We start from the raw sequence: 17,822 nt of genomic DNA on the forward strand, positions 1-17,822 counted from the left end.
TGGCAAAACAAACGAACTGTCGAGGCACCACTCCCGCAAAGTCGATGCAGCTGTTGCAGAATCGTGACAGGTGCCGCGGGTCGAGGCAGTTGCACCTGCAACCGGAAGTGCCTCAGCGGGTTGCCACCATATCGTTGCCACTGCCACGATTTGCGCTTGCTCCTCTTGGGTCAAAGTGCATAAAGATAGGTCTAACATAATGCGAGACATTGGGCCTCTTTAACATTTAAAGAACGCACACAATACAAATAGTGGTTGGGGTAAGGTTTGGCTTAAACGACCCACACTTTGAAGAGCATGGACTTGACAGTTGAGAATCTCTCCATTTCTCTGAGTGACGGAAACCGCATACCATTAATTGGGCTGGGAACATATGGGGATCCACGCAAGGTAATCCACACTATTTCACCAGATTGTTTGTAGGAAATTAATTAATAACTTGCATGTAAGTCACATAGTTTTTAATTTAATGTAAATTATATAAGATATAATACACTCATGAGAATTTTGTCTTTTTGATAGACTCCTAAAGGAACTACTTATCAATCAGTCAAATTGGCAATTGAAAAAGGCTACAGACACTTTGATGGGGCTTTGGTCTATTACAATGAGCACGAGGTGGGACAAGCAATACGGGACACGATTGCAGATGGGACTGTGAAGAGAGAGGACATCTTCTACTGCGGGAAGGTTTGCAGTTTGCTGTTTGAAAAGTGTTTCCAAGTGCATTGGCTTGACCACTGAACTTTTGCCAAAAACAGATGGCACGGCTGCAAATTACTTGCTGTACTTTTGCAACAACTAATGCATTTTCCGTCTGCATTGGTTATGCAGCTGTGGAACACATTCCATCCCCCAGAATTGGTTCGACCTGCTTTAGAGAAAACTTTAAAGACATTACAGCTGGATTATGTCGACCTGTACATTATAGAAATGCCCACAGCCTTCAAGGTATGCATGCATTAAATGTCACAATGCAAAAAGATTCCTATTCAATTGTGAACAGTTTTACAATTTTTTTTTTCTTTCTTGATAACAATCTCACTCATTTCCACTGACTGAACATCTTTTTTTATTTTCTAAAGCCAGGAGATACATTTTACCCCAAAGATGACAAAGGGAACTGCATTTATCACAAAACAGATCTCTGTGCAACATGGGAGGTGAGACTTGTAAATAATCTACAGAGAACACTGACTATAGTTTAATGAATAAATATGGCCAGCATTCCTGGAAGATACGCTACTGGTATCGATTGCTAAAAAGTATAACGAGAACACAGCCCAGATGGCGTTGAGGTTCAATGTTCAGTGAGGACTACCGGTCACCCCAAAGAGCTTCAACCCTTCTCGCATTGAGGAAAACACTCAGGTTTGTTTGCATTGCATCAGTTTTGACATCCCACGTGCTGGTTAGAGCCTGCTACCCAAACGACATTAACAAGACTATCAGATCCTGACCTCCCCAGTTCAATGACACATAAAGACATTAGAAATGTGCAGCAGGTCATTCTCGTGTGTTTTCTACCTATTTCTGTTCAAAGTCTGACTGTGCGTGTTTGTTTTAATACAATGTGGACAGGCTTTGGAGGCCTGCAAAGAGGCTGGGCTGGTAAAGTCTCTTGGAGTATCCAACTTCAACAGGAGACAACTGGAGTTGATCCTGAACAAACCTGGGCTGAAACACAAGCCTGTGTCAAACCAGGTAGAAAGACAGGAAAATACAACACTGCGATATGGAGATATAGCATATAAACACATTCAGCATTGGATTATAAAAAGAAAAGAAAGCTCAGACCAACGATTCTTAATAAATATGAAACGTTAGCGGTGTCAAAACAACTTCCTTGGCTCATACACACACTGACTAAAATCATTTGTTCTTTATACAGGTTGAATGCAATCCCTATTTCACTCAGCCAAAGTTGCTTGACTACTGCAAGCAGAAAGATATTGTCATTGTGGGATACAGCCCTCTGGGGACATCTAGAGATGCATCATGGTATGGGAGACAAAGGCACTTACCACACTCAGTTAATGTGTAACCTATAAAGACTAGTGTATTCTAGGAAAAAACTGGCATGACCATGCACTTAAAGTATAGAATTAAAGAAATAGTTATCTCCGATGTCTTCATAAAATGAATGAACTCAATTTTAACAGGGTAAACCTCAAATGCCCCCCATTGCTGGAAGATGACCTACTGGTATCCATTGCTAAAAAGTACAACAAGAACACAGCCCAGGTGGCGTTGAGGTTCAATGTTCAGCGAGGAGTAGTGGTCATCCCAAAGAGCTTCAACCCTTCTCGCATTGAGGAAAACATTCAGGTTTGTTTGCATTGCATCAGTTTTGACATCCCACGTGCTGGGTAGAGCCTGCTACCGATCTTGTAGAAAAACAGAAAATATATGAAATGCGTTGTTTTTAAATGCTACAGATATTCGACTTTTCTCTCTCTGATGCCGAGATGAAGGCAGTTGAGGGCTTGAACAAGAATATTCGTTTTGTGGAGCTTCTCATGTGAGTATATACACTGAGTTCTGTTCCAAATAAATACATATTAATTATTTTCATTGACTCAACAGGTGGTCCGATCACCCAGAGTATCCATTCCACGATGACTACTAGTTCCCAAAGATGCCAAGACTTCATTTAAATTAGTTGAAAAGCAAACTGTGTTTGTTAGCTTTTTACATGCTCTTACATGTTGCACTGTTTTTACGTGGAAAAAATAACAGTACACCTTTTATGGTGCATTTAATTCACTTTATTGATATCATAATGGTCTGTATTATCACTTCAAATCCTTTGTGAATGATTTAAGACAAATGGTAAACAGAAACTTGATTATTTCCCTTGAGACGGATATAGAGTATAGCTCCTGCTGATTGTAAGCTGTTCTAGAAAGTGCATTCTCTCATTGTTTTATCTTTCTACATCTATGTATGAATGCAAAATTTTACAATCTTTAGTGCGAATTAATGCCATATAAATAATGCTGCCATCAGGTACCGTAGGAAATGTTCATGTTATGCAAATATGTACAATTGGCTGTCAAAATATTTTTAAGGGTATACAGTTGCTCAACATCTGGCATGCAAATAGTAGTATGTAAGCTTGTAACAACTAATGTAATGACATGTAATCCTAATAATAGAGCAAATTGTAGCACTTAAATTGTACTTATAATGTCACTTATCTATAACATGTTTGATGAAAATTGTACTTTCTTGTTACTTGTTCTTCTGAGTTTGTATCTCTACGGTGGAAATGCACTTATTGTAAGTCGTTTTTGGATAAAAGCGTCAGCTAAATGACATGTAATGTAATGTAACCTGCGAACTCGGAAGTAGTATATCGTTTCCGAGTGTTGTTGAATGCACCATAACAGCTATCCAACCTTGCTAGTTGTAGCTAGCACGTTGGCTAATGCGGATACAGTACCCATAGACGACGTTATATTCTCGGAAAGGGACAACCGGCAGACCAAACAAAGGGATTGTAGCCTTCTTTCTATGCGATTCCGATTAACTTGCCCAAGTAATGGCGGACTGTCCTCCTCAACTGACTTTCTCAGCTAAAGCCGATGTTAGCTGCGCAATGAGCAGCAGCAGCTAAGCGATTAGCCGAGCAAATTACCTGTATGCTATTTTTTTTCATTGCCTCAGATGCTTCAATGAATGAGGGCTGTCGCACGGACTGAAGGCGTCAGTAAACAATGTACGCGGACTACTAGCCTCCTCCTTGTTGTGGTCCAGCTCGGCTGGTTTTAAGCAATAGGATCATTAGAGAAGTAGAATATTCCAGACTATAGATTATTACCACAAGAGCGACGGTGAGTTCCGTTTGCTAATGGACATTAGCCGCTAGCCAACTAATCCAACCGTGAATAACTTGGTTGGAAATGCATCATAGCGAAGAAATCCTGCGTTACCCAGGTACATAATTAGACTTAGCAATAGCAATCCTAGCTTGCGCTACGAGATTACGTAGCCATCATTGCAACGACAGAGCCGGGGATCTTTTGTTTCCAAACTTGTTTAGTGATCGCCCCTTACTCGAGTCCTCGCCGTACAGGGGATTTTTGCGTCACGTTACCTGCCCTTTGCGGGAATGGTGGCGTTTGGGACTAACGCTACCCTCGGTCCCAGGTAGGGGAGTGGTGGTGAAGACTCACTGGCCTGGCTCGTCCCGGGCCTGTGTTTACGGATGACGACAAGACATGGATCATTAGCAGCTCTGTTGTTGTGCTGATTTATTCACCTTCAAAACAGATTGCGAATCGCGACTCGGATGCCATGCCATTAAAGTGAAGAGCTATCCGAGATATTTGAAGAATCATGATGGACACGGAGGAAGTTCCCCAGGACGAGAATTATTGGAAATGATCATGGACTGTTGAGCTCAACTGGCTGCATTTTTTAAAATCAAAAAACATTTTTTTAAGTGTGTTTCACTGGCACCGAATCGACATGTCCTCCTTTGCTGAGTTCGTCCCCCCTCCAGAATGCCCGGTTTTTGAGCCGAGTTGGGAGGATTTCTCAGATCCTTTAGGATACATCAACAAGATCCGACCCATTGCAGAGAAAACGGGCATCTGCAAGATCCGACCCCCCGAGGTATTAAACTCTTCTCTCATTTTAACACCTTTTCAATGAAAAGTGAACCGAAGTGTTCGGTGCCCGTTGAAGCCAGTGCGCACACTGAGGAGCTTTAACGCGGCCTGCGTGAATTTCTGCGATAGGCGACGACGTCGATTGCTCCCAGCACTCCCATTAGAGGTCAAATAATGCTTCATTGATTCTTATTCCACGGCACACGTTTTGAACTTCGCTGAGCTTTTGCTCTGCATTTAATATGCAGAAAAGTTTTAGGCAGGCGAAGTGTATTTTAAAAGTTTCGGCAGACGATTGGCTTTGGTTTCTGTTGTCTTCGTTGCTAGCTCAGTTCCAGCGCAGTGATTTGTCACGTTAGCTGCGAAGATGCGACATCGAGCTAATCCTGTCAGAATATAAACCAATATTTATGTTATGGAGACTAGCAAGCAATTAATACAGTACATTTGCATGTTCCAGCACCTTTTCTTTAAGTGTTGAGGTGTCACTGTGGCCACTTAAGCTCCTTTAACCTCTTTCAGAATAAACAGAATAACTGAAAACAAAAGCCTGAATTTCTCATTTTGATTGTGTAATGACTAGTGAGAACTTATTAGGCCGCACTCATGTTCTTTCTCTCGAGAATGTCCGACTTGTTCCATGTGGCCGTGTTGCTGCTCTCGTTTCCTCATTGATTCGTGTTGATTTCTCGTCCATCAGGACTGGCAGCCTCCCTTTGCCTGTGATGTACGCAACTTCCACTTCACGCCTCGGGTGCAGAGGCTGAATGAGCTTGAGGTAAGTTTGCTAAGAAGCTGGAACGCGACAGCAACAATACTCAAGTGACGCTGCTTTCTTTCTGAATAACATTCAGAGTGATGTGTATTTGGTATTATTTAAGCTGCGATCCATTTTGATTGAAACACTTGGGAGGAACCAAGACACTCTGCTTCCAAGAGTTTGTGAACACACGCCACAGATTCCTTTTAGTCGAACTATGCAGACTCCACCCACGATGTCTTCTGTGTTACACCTGTCGATGCTATTCACGTGTCGTTATTTGCCAGAGGGGTCTCCTGTGCATTCAGAGTCCTCTGTCCTCTCTCCCGCCTGTGCAGGCCCTCACTCGGGTTAAGCTCAACTTTCTGGATCAAATCGCTAAGTTCTGGGAGCTGCAGGGATCCAAGACTCGATTTCCTCACGTGGAGAGAAAAGTGCTGGACCTCTATCAGCTCAGCAAGGTCATTTTAGATCAATTTCTTCTTTTTTTTGTTTTTGTTGTATACGAATAATACGAATATACTTTTGCACTTTGCTGTTACGTGTTTTTTCTGTCTTTAACGCTAGTAAAAAATGCTCATATCATACGTGTGTTACAGATCGTGTCCTCAGAGGGTGGTTTTGAGACCGCATGTAAAGAGAAGAGGTGGTCCAAGGTGGCCAGCAGGATGGGCTTCCCCGCTGGGAAAGGCACCGGCTCACTGCTGCGCTCCCACTATGAGAGGATCCTTTATCCATATGAACTCTTCCAGTCTGGGGCCACGCTGACTGTGAGTGCTGCTCATTAAACAGAAGCCGTGTGGGGCACTTTTCATTTTTATTGTACTGGTCATATTCTTTTATGGCACAGTGTTGTTGTTCTTCATTTTCAAAAACCCAACTGCTCTTCACTTGTCTTTTTTCCTCCAACCAGGGCATCCAGCGGCTATACGACGAAGGCGACGATGAAGATGAGGTGGATGAGGGAGTCGGCGAGGAGGCGGATGATGAAGAGGAGCAGGATGAGGAGGAGGAAAAAGATGGCGAGGGTGATACCATGCAGACTAAAGAGCAACTTCTGCCTGAGAGACGCTCCAGGCGCCTCAAGTCTGAGGTAAAAGGGGGAAATCAATATTTGTATTTTTTATGTATAATGTATATATATATATATATACACAATGTGTGTGTGTACCAAATTGATCTCAAAAGTATAACAAACACATTTGCTGAAAATAAGTCCCGGTAGTTTACAAAGAATGCTATTTATTTAACACTTAGTCCTTTTGATTTGTCTCGAGTGTGCAGGCGCGCTGCCCAGGGAGCGTTTAACGTTTGGCCTGTTAGCGGGATGGCTTTGTTTCCCTGATGTGCTGATCTTGTGTTTCTCTAGAGGGAAAACAAAGAGCCAAAAGGCCTCAAGATCTTTGGAACAAGTCCCAAGATGGTTGGCATGGAGATCGTATCGGCTGGTAGGCGTCACTTCTGGTTGACCTGTATTTTTATTTTATTTTTTACACACGGCACTGAGTGCAAAGTCAGCAGCCTCCCGGCAAGCGCTCCTGTCCTCACGCCGCCGCTTTTCCCTTTCTGTAGACGATGGATTCAACAAGAAGCAGCGGCACCTCAAAGCCCAGGCCTTTGCCATCAAAATGAGGCCGCGCAAGGAGACCCTCGAGGTCAACTTTGTGAGTGCCAGTTCATTCCGTGCTGGCGGTCGATGTCCATTCATTCATTCATCTGTGAGGAACTCTGGTCGTGACCCCCTTTGTGTATTCTGTGGCATTCCCCCCCCCCCCCTTCCTTAGATCGACCTGTACCTCTGCCTGGTGTGTGGACGGGGCGACGAGGAGGACCGGCTCCTGCTTTGTGACGGCTGTGATGACAGCTACCACACCTTTTGCCTCATCCCGCCTCTGCAGGACGTCCCCAAAGGGGACTGGCGCTGCCCTAAGTGTGTCGCCGAGGTGAGCTGTGAACGCTGTCTGGCCCATTAAAATCCCTCAGGAAAGATGAAATAAATTAATTGATCGTTTTTCAGAGTGCAGCACATGTGAAAATCCTGTTTACAATCAATCCTTCAATGTGTTGCCTGTATGGAAGATTATATTCGTCTAACAAATGATAACAGTTGTAATTTATGTCCTCTTTTCCCTTACATATTCAATCCTCGTATGCATAATGAAAACCATGTCATTTCTATTACAATTAATCTTCCTCCGTAGGAGTGCAGTAAACCCAGGGAGGCGTTTGGCTTTGAGCAGGCAGTGAGGGAATACAGTCTGCAGAGCTTCGGAGAAATGGCGGACCACTTCAAGTCGGACTACTTCAACATGCCTGTTCACGTATGTAAAATCCACCCGGCGAGCTTGAGTGTGTGCACGCGGTTACGTTGGTGTTCTTCCATCATCTGGCTGTCACACATTCCTCTACTGATAGGAGGTGAAGCGTGTTGATCACTGCCGGCTTTTCCCTGTTGAGAGAAGACGCCTCATTTCCGCCTTGTGCTTCCAGATGGTCCCCACGGAGCTGGTGGAGAAAGAGTTCTGGCGCCTGGTCAGCAGCATCGAGGAGGATGTCATTGTGGAGTACGGAGCTGACATCAGCTCCAAGGAAGTGGGAAGCGGCTTTCCTGTGCGGGACGGGAAAAGAAGGCTGCTGGGAGATGAGGAGGTGAGCAGGTTGATACTTTATGTGTCCGTAAAGTATTTGTTTGGGTTTCTAAGAACTTGTTGTATTTACTTTTAGAGTTAACTGGTTCATATCACGTTGTCCACCACATTGTTTACTTGGGTACTTGAGATGGGGATTGCCCTGGATGCTTAAGGCATTACCCGGGTCCTTTTATCCATCAGACCTCCATTTCAGGGATCCCCTCAAAGCTTTTTTTTTTTTTCTTTTAACTTAATGGTGGTGAATTATCCCTGCAGTTAAAGAAAGCAAATTGTTTCTTCTCCCATTAGGAGTATGCCAACTCAGGCTGGAACCTGAATAACATGCCAGTGCTGGAGCAGTCGGTGCTCACCCACATCAATGTGGACATCTCTGGTATGAAGGTGCCCTGGCTCTATGTGGGCATGTGTTTCTCCTCATTCTGCTGGCACATCGAGGATCACTGGAGTTACTCCATCAACTTCCTGCACTGGTGAGACAATTCTGACCCGCTTATGGTTGGCTACAAGTACACCCCAAAACAAAAGAATACTGCGGCCATTTGAAAAAGTAAAACTTGTGTATTATTGACTGCCTTTGAAAATAAAATGAATGTGTCTCTCTGGAATCAGCTAAATACATTTATTGTGAATGCATTCCTTGTTTCCTCCCCTAGGGGTGAACCAAAGACTTGGTACGGAGTGCCGGCCTCTGCAGCAGAAAAGCTGGAGGCCGTCATGAAAAAGTTGGCCCCCGAGCTGTTTGACTCCCAGCCTGACCTCCTCCATCAACTGGTCACCATCATGAATCCCAATGTCCTCATGGAGCACGGAGTCCCCGTATGTAGTCTGAGGCGGGATGGTTTTGTGTAGACTGGATCCCATTTAGATATGATTGTGTGGATCAAATTGGTTGTTAGGGAGTCACGTGTGCATGTATCCTCCCTCAGGTGTACAGGACCAATCAGTGCGCAGGGGAGTTTGTGGTCACCTTTCCCAGGGCCTATCACAGCGGCTTCAACCAGGGCTACAACTTCGCAGAGGCCGTGAACTTCTGCACCGCTGACTGGGTGAGGAAAAGGCCACAACGTCATTACTGCATTGGCATTTCTTTCTGCTTTTTTGACGATTGTGTGCGCTCATCTTTCACACGTTCCCCTTTGTCAGTTACCCATGGGTCGTCAGTGCGTGGCCCATTACCGACGCCTCCACCGCTACTGCGTCTTTTCCCACGAGGAGCTGCTGTGCAAGATGGCCGCCGATCCAGAGAGTCTAGACGTCGAGCTGGCTGCCGCAGTCGTCAAGGAAATGGGAGAAATGATGGAAGAGGAGACAAAACTCAGACAGGCTGTCCAGGAAAAAGTAAACTTCTCGGCCAATCACCCAGAACCTTTACATGCACAAATTAAAGGGAGGGAGGAGACAGTCACCTGCTTGAAATGTAGTTTAACGTAAGGGCTGAACATAGTTATTGTGACCGCACGTTTTGAAATGACGTCATCCTCCTCCTCCTCTGCAGGGCGTACTGTCGTCGGAGCAGGAGGTTTTTGAACTGTTGCCTGACGATGAGCGCCAGTGTCACAAGTGCAAGACGACCTGCTTCCTGTCTGCACTGACCTGTTCCTGCAGCCCCGACCGACTGGTCTGTCTCAGCCACGCAGCAGACCTCTGTGACTGCCCACTCGGCAACAAGTGTCTTCGGTAAGAGACCTGACGTGTCCGGGCAGTAATGGCCTCCACGTGGACCTGACCCACATTCATAACCGTATCCGCATATCCGCGTGATTTTATTTCAGGTATCGCTATGATCTGGAGGAGTTTCCGTCTATGCTGCATGGAGTCAAGACCCGGGCGCAGTCTTACGACACCTGGGCAAAGAGGGTCACGGAGGCCTTGGCTGCCGATCAGAAAAACAAAAAAGGTTTCACAAACTACAACGAGATATGCACACATCTCTCTGTGCCATTGCGTGACAATATTTTTCTTCCCTCTATTTTTTTTTTTTTTTTGTCTCATAGATCTCATTGAACTCAAAGTTTTGCTAGAGGACGCGGAGGATAGGAAGTATCCTGAGAAAGCTTTGTTCCGACAGCTGAGGGTGATGGTCAAAGAGGCGGAGACGTGCTCCTCTGTGGCTCAGCTGCTGCTCAGCCGCAAGCAACGGCACAGGTCAGTGGACGCAGACACACAAGGCCTCAAGCAACTTAACGACAACCCTGCAAATCAATGCTGTATCTGCTCGCGTTCAAACTAAAACCCTCTGTCTGCAGCGCCCGTCTACGTTCCGATATCAGCCGTAACCGTACCAAGCTGACAGTGGATGAGCTCAAGGCCTTCGTGGACCAGCTCTACAGGCTCCCCTGCATCATCAGCCAGGCCAGACAAGTCAAAGTGAGTACCTTCAGCATGTGTGCAGGCTTTGGCACTTGGGCACCAATGAAACACAGTTTACACCTTGATCCAGTTCCTTTTTATTCTTTTCCCTATCACACCCCCCCCCCTAACATCCATAAACACTGAATACTATTGAATTACTGCCAAAACGTCTACCATCTTCTACTTCACTCACAATGTGTCACATCTCGTGTCTCCAGGAGTTACTGGAGAATGTGGAGGACTTCCACGAGCGAGCCCAGGTGGCCCTCTCGGACGAGATGCCGGATTCCTCCAAGCTGCAGGCGCTGTTGGACCTGGGCAGTGGCCTGGACGTGGAGCTTCCCGAGCTGCCGCGACTCAAGCAGGAGCTCCAGCAGGCCCGCTGGCTTGACGAGGTGGGCATCGTGCGGTCTGGCCTGCTTGGCGTTGATTGCGTCCTCGCGTAACACTGTGCTGTCCTCGCCGCGTCCCAGGTGCGCGTCACCCTCGCCGAGCCGCACCGCGTCACCCTGGAGCTGATGAAGAGGCTGATAGACTCTGGGGTGGGCCTGGCCCCCCACCACGCCGTGGAGAAGGCCATGGCCGAGCTGCAGGAGATCCTCACCGTCTCGGAGAGGTGGGAGGATAAGGCCCGCGCCTGCCTGCAGGCCAGGTGAGGTTTCACGCATGCGAGAGCACGCAACGGACATGATTGTGAAGACTCCAGGAGGGAGGTTGGCACTCTCCTAATGGATCCCTTCCTCCAATAACCCTAGGCCTCGACACAGTATGGCGACCTTGGAGAGCATCGTGCTAGAAGCTAGGAACATTCCAGCATACCTACCTAATATCTTGGCCCTCCGAGAGGCCCTACTGAAGGCCAAGGACTGGACATCTAAGGTGGAAGCCATTCAGGTACGGGCTATTTAGATGTCATTCTAATCCGTACCTAAATCAATGTCTCCCTTTTAGGATCTTTGATAGTGTCAACTCACTGCATCGGCTCAAAATGTCTCTTCCTCCTCCCCATCCACTCTGATCTAGAGCGGCAGCAGCTATGCTTACCTGGAGCAGCTGGAGAGCCTGCTGGCCAGGGGTCGCTCCATCCCCGTCCGGCTGGACCCACTGGTCCAGGTGGAGTCTCAGGTGGCTTCGGCTCGAGCCTGGAGGGAGAGGACCGGTCGCACCTTCCTCAAGAAGAACTCCACGTACACACTGCTCCAGGTGGGCTACCGGGGGGCGCGGGGGAGCCTCAGATGTATATTGTATACTGCATACTTTTTTGGGTTACTTAAAGGTGAATAAATGCAGTGGGAGGGATGTTAAGTCACAAGATGACAAATTTCTTTGTACCATTAATGTTTTTCGAGTGCACTTTAGCTACTGGAAGCCAAAAAATCCTATGCCTATTTAGTTTCTGTTGTCCACGCCTCATCTCTTAGGTCCTCAGCCCTCGCGTGGACATTGGCATTTACGGCAACAGCAAGAGCAAGAGGAAACGCGTCAAGGAGCTCATGGAGAAGGAGCGGGTGGGCTTTGACCCCGACGCCCTGAGCGATCTGGAGGAGAGTCTCGAAGATGTGCGAGACCCTTCCACCGTCGTGTCTGCCTTCAAATCCAAAGAGCAAAAGGAAGTGGAGGCCATCCACTCCCTTCGCGCCACCAACTTAGCCAAGATGGCCATGGCCGACCGCATCGAAGAGGTCAAGTTCTGCCTGTGTCGAAAGACGGCCAGTGGCTTCATGCTGCAGTGCGATCTCTGCAAGGACTGGTTCCACGGAGCGTGCGTGCCTCTGCCCAAGACAGGAACTCAGAAGAAGGCTGGCGTGGGCTGGCAGAGCAATAGCAAAGACTCCAAATTCCTGTGTCCGCTGTGTCAGCGGTCCAGGAGGCCGAGGTTAGAGACCATCTTGTCGCTGTTGGTCTCGCTGCAGAAGCTGCCGTTGCGTCTTCCAGAAGGAGAAGCCCTACAGTGTTTGACGGAGAGGGCGATGAGCTGGCAGGTACGGAACCATTTTTCTCTGTAATGCTCTACGTTGATCACTTACATTTTGGTGTTGTCTCTCAATCACTATCCCGCACGGTCGTCCTCTCACTGCTCTCACTGTCCCACCAGGACCGAGCGCGTCAATCTCTGGCCACGGAGGAGCTGTCCTCGGCCCTGGCGAAGCTGTCTGTGTTGAGCCAGCGCATGGTGGAGCAGGCGGCGAGGGAGAAAACCGAGAAGATCATCAACGCCGAGCTGCAGAAGGCTGCCGCCAACCCGGACCTGCAGGTATCACCATCGATGATTTTACATTGTTCTTATGTATGTGAGACAATCTTGTGTCACTTGTGTCAAGTGTGGATCGCAATTATTGTGGTTTCGTCTGGGGCTCTGTATGTAAGAATGGAATTCACCAGAAGAGGGCACTAATGTGAAAACGCCAGAAGAGTTCTCTCGTGTGAATAAATTCATAAATGCAGGGAATTACAGACGCCAGGTGGTTTGAACCATTGAAGTTGGGTAAATCCTAAACGAACTACACTGAACACAGACCCTAAACCGGCCCGACATTCGCATTTTATGTCTATGTGTCATCATATACAACAAAACATGTGGTGTGTGTACTTCGTCCTCAGGGCCACATTCAGACCTTCCAGCAGTCCGGCTTCAGCAGAGCCGCATCACCTCGCCAATCCGTGGACTATGATGACGAGGAGACCGACTCAGACGAGGACATCAGGGAGACGTACGGTTATGACATAAAGGTATGTGTGGCAAGCGTCGTTGTTCAATCCGCCTGTGAGCAGCAGTTTTTTTTCTTTTTCTTTTCCTAAATACTCCCTGTTGCCTGTTGTTTTTGCTGCAGGACCCGGGCGAAGTGAAGCCCTACCTGTTCTGTGATGAGGAGATTCCTGTGAAGTCTGAGGAGGTGGTCAGTCACATGTGGCCAGTCGCCACGCCCTCCTTCTGCGCCGAACACGCCTACTCCTCTGCCTCCAAGTCCTGTGTGCAAAGTGAGGCCCCTTTAACTGACTGGGATTACTTCTATATGATCCCCTTGCAACAAAAATCAGCTTATGTAACAAATCCTTAACAACCCTCCTCTGGGACATTCCAGTTTTGTATGGTGACTGGGGATTAGTGGCAAATGCCGGCTGTGATCACGTCACACTCTCAATATTGACATTTCAGACATGAGCACGCCCAGGAAGCAGCCCAGGAAGACCCCTCTGGTGCCTCGCAGCCTGGAGCCGCCGGTGCTTGAGCTTTCCCCGCAGGCTAAGGCCCAGCTGGAGGAGCTGATGATGCTGGGAGATCTGCTGGAGGTGTCCCTGGATGAGACCCAGCACATCTGGAGGATCCTGCAGGCCACTCACCCCCCCTCTGAGGAGAGATTCCTGCAGGTCATGGAGGTAGGGAGATCATCCGTTACGCAACCCGTTGCTGCACCTGGCCTCCAGGGCAAATGCCCTTCAGTGACTAAAAATTGGCTTTTAGTTTAAATCAGCTAAACAATTAGAATTGACGATTTCATTGTCTTCATTGTTCCTTTTTCTACAGCCTGATGAGTCCCTGATGGAGAAGCCTCTGAAGCTCAAGCTTAAAGACTCCGAGAAGAAGAGGAAGCGGAAGCTCGAGAGGGCCGAGCAGCACCACATGCTGATGGCCGCCGCCGTCGCCGCCGGCGGAGCGTCTGCGATGGGCGAGATGAGGCCGGCCAAGTCCAAAGAGCTGAAAAGGGTCGGCCTGGAGCTGGGCCTCGGGGGCAAACCCAAGAAGAAGAAGCTCAAGCTCAACCTCGACAAGAACCGGGAGATGAAGCAGCTGGCCAAACGGCTGGTCAAGGAGGAGAAGGAGCGGAAGAGAAAGGAGAAGGCCGCGTCCAAGGCAGAGGCCATCAGGGAAGGGCTGGAGAAGAGGAAGGAGAAGAAGATCCTCGACATCCCCTCCAAGTACGATTGGTCCGGGGCCGAGGACTCCAATGACGAGAACGCCGTGTGCGCATCCAAGACCTGCCAGAGGCCCTGTAAAGATAAGGTGAGCGCACTTCAGTGCTTTCCAAAATTAGTCTTCCCAAACGTTGACATTTTGTGATCGGGAGGTCTCAGCGTGCGAGATTGTGTTGTCGGGACGTGGCAGCAAAGGAGTAATCGTAGATGAGTGATTGCTGCAGTTTAGCAATTAACAGAGGTCAAAGGGGACACTGTGACCGTGCACCGTACTAAAACTCTGTATTTTTTTTTAAATCATGTTTAGGATATTCAATCTGGGAACATCTGTGTGATGATTGTCACAATATACAATATTCTACCCAGGTCAGAAAAGGAGTGAAAAAATTGCTATCACAGTTTTTCAAAGCCTGAGCTGATATCTCTAGATGTCATTTTTACGTCATTTTGTTTACAAAAATCAAGTCAATAGACCTTTACACTTGGCAACTGTGGACCAGACATTCTCAATATGAGCCGGTGCACAGGGCGGGACTTTCCCCCCCGGTCGGGTATCAAAACGGCCATAATAGTTTGAGGTGTCTCACCTCTGGGCTATCGAAATGCAATCTTCAAATTTAGTACAATCATACACAAGTGCAGTCAAGTGCAGGCCGAATGAAATCAGGACTTGACGTCTTGTTTAAATGTAGCTACTCTGGCACTCTGCAGTGCACTCGGACGGCGACGATCAGGTCGTTCTTGACTGCAGAAGCATCACCGCCACACCGAGGCGGTACGTTCTGGTTGACCTCTTCCATCCCCGGGTGTTGGCGAGCCCACGAAACGCCCAATTGTCTGATAACGGCCCTGGAACACTTTAAAGAGAGTTACACATAACGTATTAACAGGACACACGCATGTGGTCCATCTCGGAAACGGACCGATCCTCTGCACCGAGTTAACCAGTGGCCAGCCTCTGACACCTGTGCGTCTAACAGGGCAGAGGGGTCGGGGGGCTCATGGCTCAGGGGGCGGAGTAGAGCTGATGAAATTAATATTATCGACTGCACCAAAAGGTAATTTCTCAATCAAAGAGAGTGTGACTCTTAGTATTTCGTTGCGGTGCACTCATGGGGACAGTGTGTTTGCTTTCAATATTGTAGGATGCAGGTTCATACCTTGTTCTTTTATTGAACAAAACTAAATAGCCATATGTTATTTATGTTATGTCATTCTTCTGTGCTCACTGTATCGTACACGCCAGAGTTCCAACCCGATCAACAGCATGCGCACACACACACACACACACACACACACACACACACACACACACATGCAGGCACACACGTGTGGGCACACACATGAGCACACACAAGTGGATGCAGACAGGTGAGCACACTCCCATCAGCGGGTCTGTGTCCGCCCCCTCCAACTCCTCTACTACATCCCCGTCCAAAGTTGTAAAAGTAGGGGAAACATTGGGATCTATAGGGATTATATGTGTGTTTATACATATAAAATGTATATGTATTGTTTTTTACTCTGCAGTATATTGTCTTCCAGATCAACATGTTCAGACCATCAGTTTGTTGCCAGTCATGTTTCAGCTCTGTTCTCCAGTACATTAGATCAATAAAAACAATGACTGACAAAGCTCTGACACATGCTGTTAAACATTACTCAACAAACCACAGCCGCGGGTTTGTTTTCTTCCATCCTCTTGTGTGCTTGTTGTTTGGCATCTTTACCTCACGTGTCTGCATTTGCCCCCCCCCCCCCCTTCCTTCTCCCAGGTGGATTGGGTTCAGTGCGACGGCGGCTGCGACGAATGGTTCCATCAGGTGTGCGTGGGCGTGTCGTGCGAAATGGCCGAGAACGAGGACTACATCTGCGTGGACTGCTCTGGCAAGGCGGCTGGGGGGATGACCATGGAGGACGACGAGGAGGACGACGAGGAAGAAGAGGAGGACGAGGAGGTGGTGGTGGTGGCGGCGGCGGCGGGCGAGGAGGAGAGCGCCGTTGTGCTGTCCACGTCCATGTGCGGCGTGCCGAGTCTGCCGCCGCCCGCTGCGTGGTCTCATGTGGCCTCCGCCTCTCATCTCATCCCAGTAGCTTCACATCATCAACATCACCATCATCATCAGGAGCCTCAGCAGGGCAGTTAGCGCTTAAAGAAGAACGGGGAAAAAACAGCGTCGGACTGTTTGGATACTGTACCTCGCACAATGAGCATAACACAAAACCTAGTACCCAGGCTAGTGTTTCGGCCGCTCAACCTTTTTACAAGCGAGTAAAGGAAGGAGGAGGGACGGGCCGCCTCGATTTATAGAGCACAAGAAAGAAGAGGAAGAAGAGAACGCTTGTGGTTCAAACTTGCGGTCCGTCTAAGATGTGTTGATTAGTACGCACACAAGACTTAGTTCTCCCCCCCCCCCTGAACAAAAGACAGTTTCAGGTCTACAAACATCCACCAGCTACTTCCTGGTCCTCCCCTGGACAAGAACGTGTCATTGGTACACTTCCTTCCATTCAAACACCCACTTACTCCAGCAGTTGTATTCAGTGCAAGCGGGCCAATAAACAAATGTGTCCCCAGTAGTGTTTTACTGGACGTCCTAAACCGCTCCCCTCCGCCCTGTGTGTGGCCCTTCAGTCAGTAACCTCTCAATGTGTAGGACTCCAGTCTAGGAAAAACACAAATGGTTGTAATGTAGTGGAATTATTTATAATGTACATACTTTTAAGCAATTAAACAAATGGATTGTGGCTTTTTGGTTTTGTTTTCTCACCTTTAATAAACTATTCCTAGTCAAATGATTGATAATTGTGATGTTTTTTTCTTTGTGTTATGTAATGGTTTATGATTTAGGTTGTTTTTCATAGAAATGTCGTCCCAGACGGAAAAAGAAATACAACGAGAAACATCCAGCAAAGCAAAAGTGCAATTGAAATAGTGCAATGTTACGGATTTATATTACAAAATATGAGACAAGCAGGCAGGAAACAAATATATAATTTTGTGTCATCAGCTGGGATGTGAGGTTGATTAGTGGGTCAAGTTCTGAGGGCTCAACTGTGATTTTATTGAGATGTTGATTTAACTTTCGTTAACCTCAATCAGGCGAGATGTGGCAGAAGAATGGCTTCATAAATGTTTATTTATTTTCATGATACATTTATTTTCTCCTATGCCATAAGCAATGTAAACTGCATTATGTAAGAAAGAGAATTTTTAGACTATCTTTCTTGCTCCTTCTGCAAAAGGGGGTGGGAAGTTGTCATCGGTTTATTTTCAGAAACGATTTATTTTCAGACAAATTTTGCAAACTTGCATTTGGGCATAAAAAGCACCAATTCACCAATGTAAGCAATACACGTGAATATGTAAATGTGCAGTGGAAAGCAGTCGGGTAGTGCTGGCTGCTGTCATTTCCAACTCCGCCGAGTCAAATCCGGTGCGAACTGACCCAAGCTGCTTTTTCCCCTCGAGTCGCTCACCTCTGCATCTGTGCTGAGAGGGAAAGTTAGAAATATGCGATCACAAGG

The 17,822-nt window shown here is 47.4% G+C and overlaps 2 protein-coding genes across 2 annotated transcripts; both read left to right on the plus strand.

Moving 5' to 3' along the window:
- Positions 1 to 74: 74 nt before the first annotated feature.
- LOC119210485 (aldo-keto reductase family 1 member D1-like) lies at positions 75 to 3,221 on the plus strand. The gene is made up of 9 exons (XM_037460542.2): positions 75 to 390; positions 523 to 690; positions 835 to 951; positions 1,086 to 1,163; positions 1,582 to 1,704; positions 1,892 to 2,001; positions 2,163 to 2,328; positions 2,439 to 2,521; positions 2,587 to 3,221. The coding sequence occupies exons 1-9, from the start codon at positions 298 to 300 to the stop codon at positions 2,627 to 2,629; spliced, it is 981 nt and encodes a 326-aa protein (XP_037316439.2). The 5' UTR covers positions 75 to 297; the 3' UTR covers positions 2,630 to 3,221.
- A 62-nt stretch (positions 3,222 to 3,283) lies between these two features.
- Positions 3,284 to 17,094, plus strand: kdm5a (lysine demethylase 5A). The gene is made up of 29 exons (XM_037460531.2): positions 3,284 to 4,620; positions 5,317 to 5,394; positions 5,715 to 5,837; positions 5,976 to 6,146; positions 6,290 to 6,469; positions 6,746 to 6,824; positions 6,949 to 7,040; positions 7,161 to 7,319; positions 7,578 to 7,697; positions 7,867 to 8,025; positions 8,316 to 8,497; positions 8,681 to 8,843; positions 8,954 to 9,073; positions 9,171 to 9,365; positions 9,523 to 9,704; positions 9,800 to 9,924; positions 10,022 to 10,172; positions 10,274 to 10,394; positions 10,598 to 10,774; positions 10,853 to 11,031; positions 11,135 to 11,273; positions 11,403 to 11,582; positions 11,801 to 12,361; positions 12,475 to 12,633; positions 12,981 to 13,109; positions 13,211 to 13,358; positions 13,537 to 13,757; positions 13,906 to 14,382; positions 16,070 to 17,094. Exons 1-29 carry the CDS (start codon positions 4,474 to 4,476, stop codon positions 16,439 to 16,441), a joined length of 5,289 nt encoding a protein of 1,762 aa, XP_037316428.2. The 5' UTR covers positions 3,284 to 4,473; the 3' UTR covers positions 16,442 to 17,094.
- The last annotated feature ends 728 nt before the right edge of the window (positions 17,095 to 17,822 follow it).

Source organism: Pungitius pungitius, chromosome 2 (genome assembly GCF_949316345.1).
Source record: "Pungitius pungitius chromosome 2, fPunPun2.1, whole genome shotgun sequence".
Classification (NCBI taxonomy): Eukaryota; Metazoa; Chordata; class Actinopteri; order Perciformes; family Gasterosteidae; genus Pungitius; species Pungitius pungitius.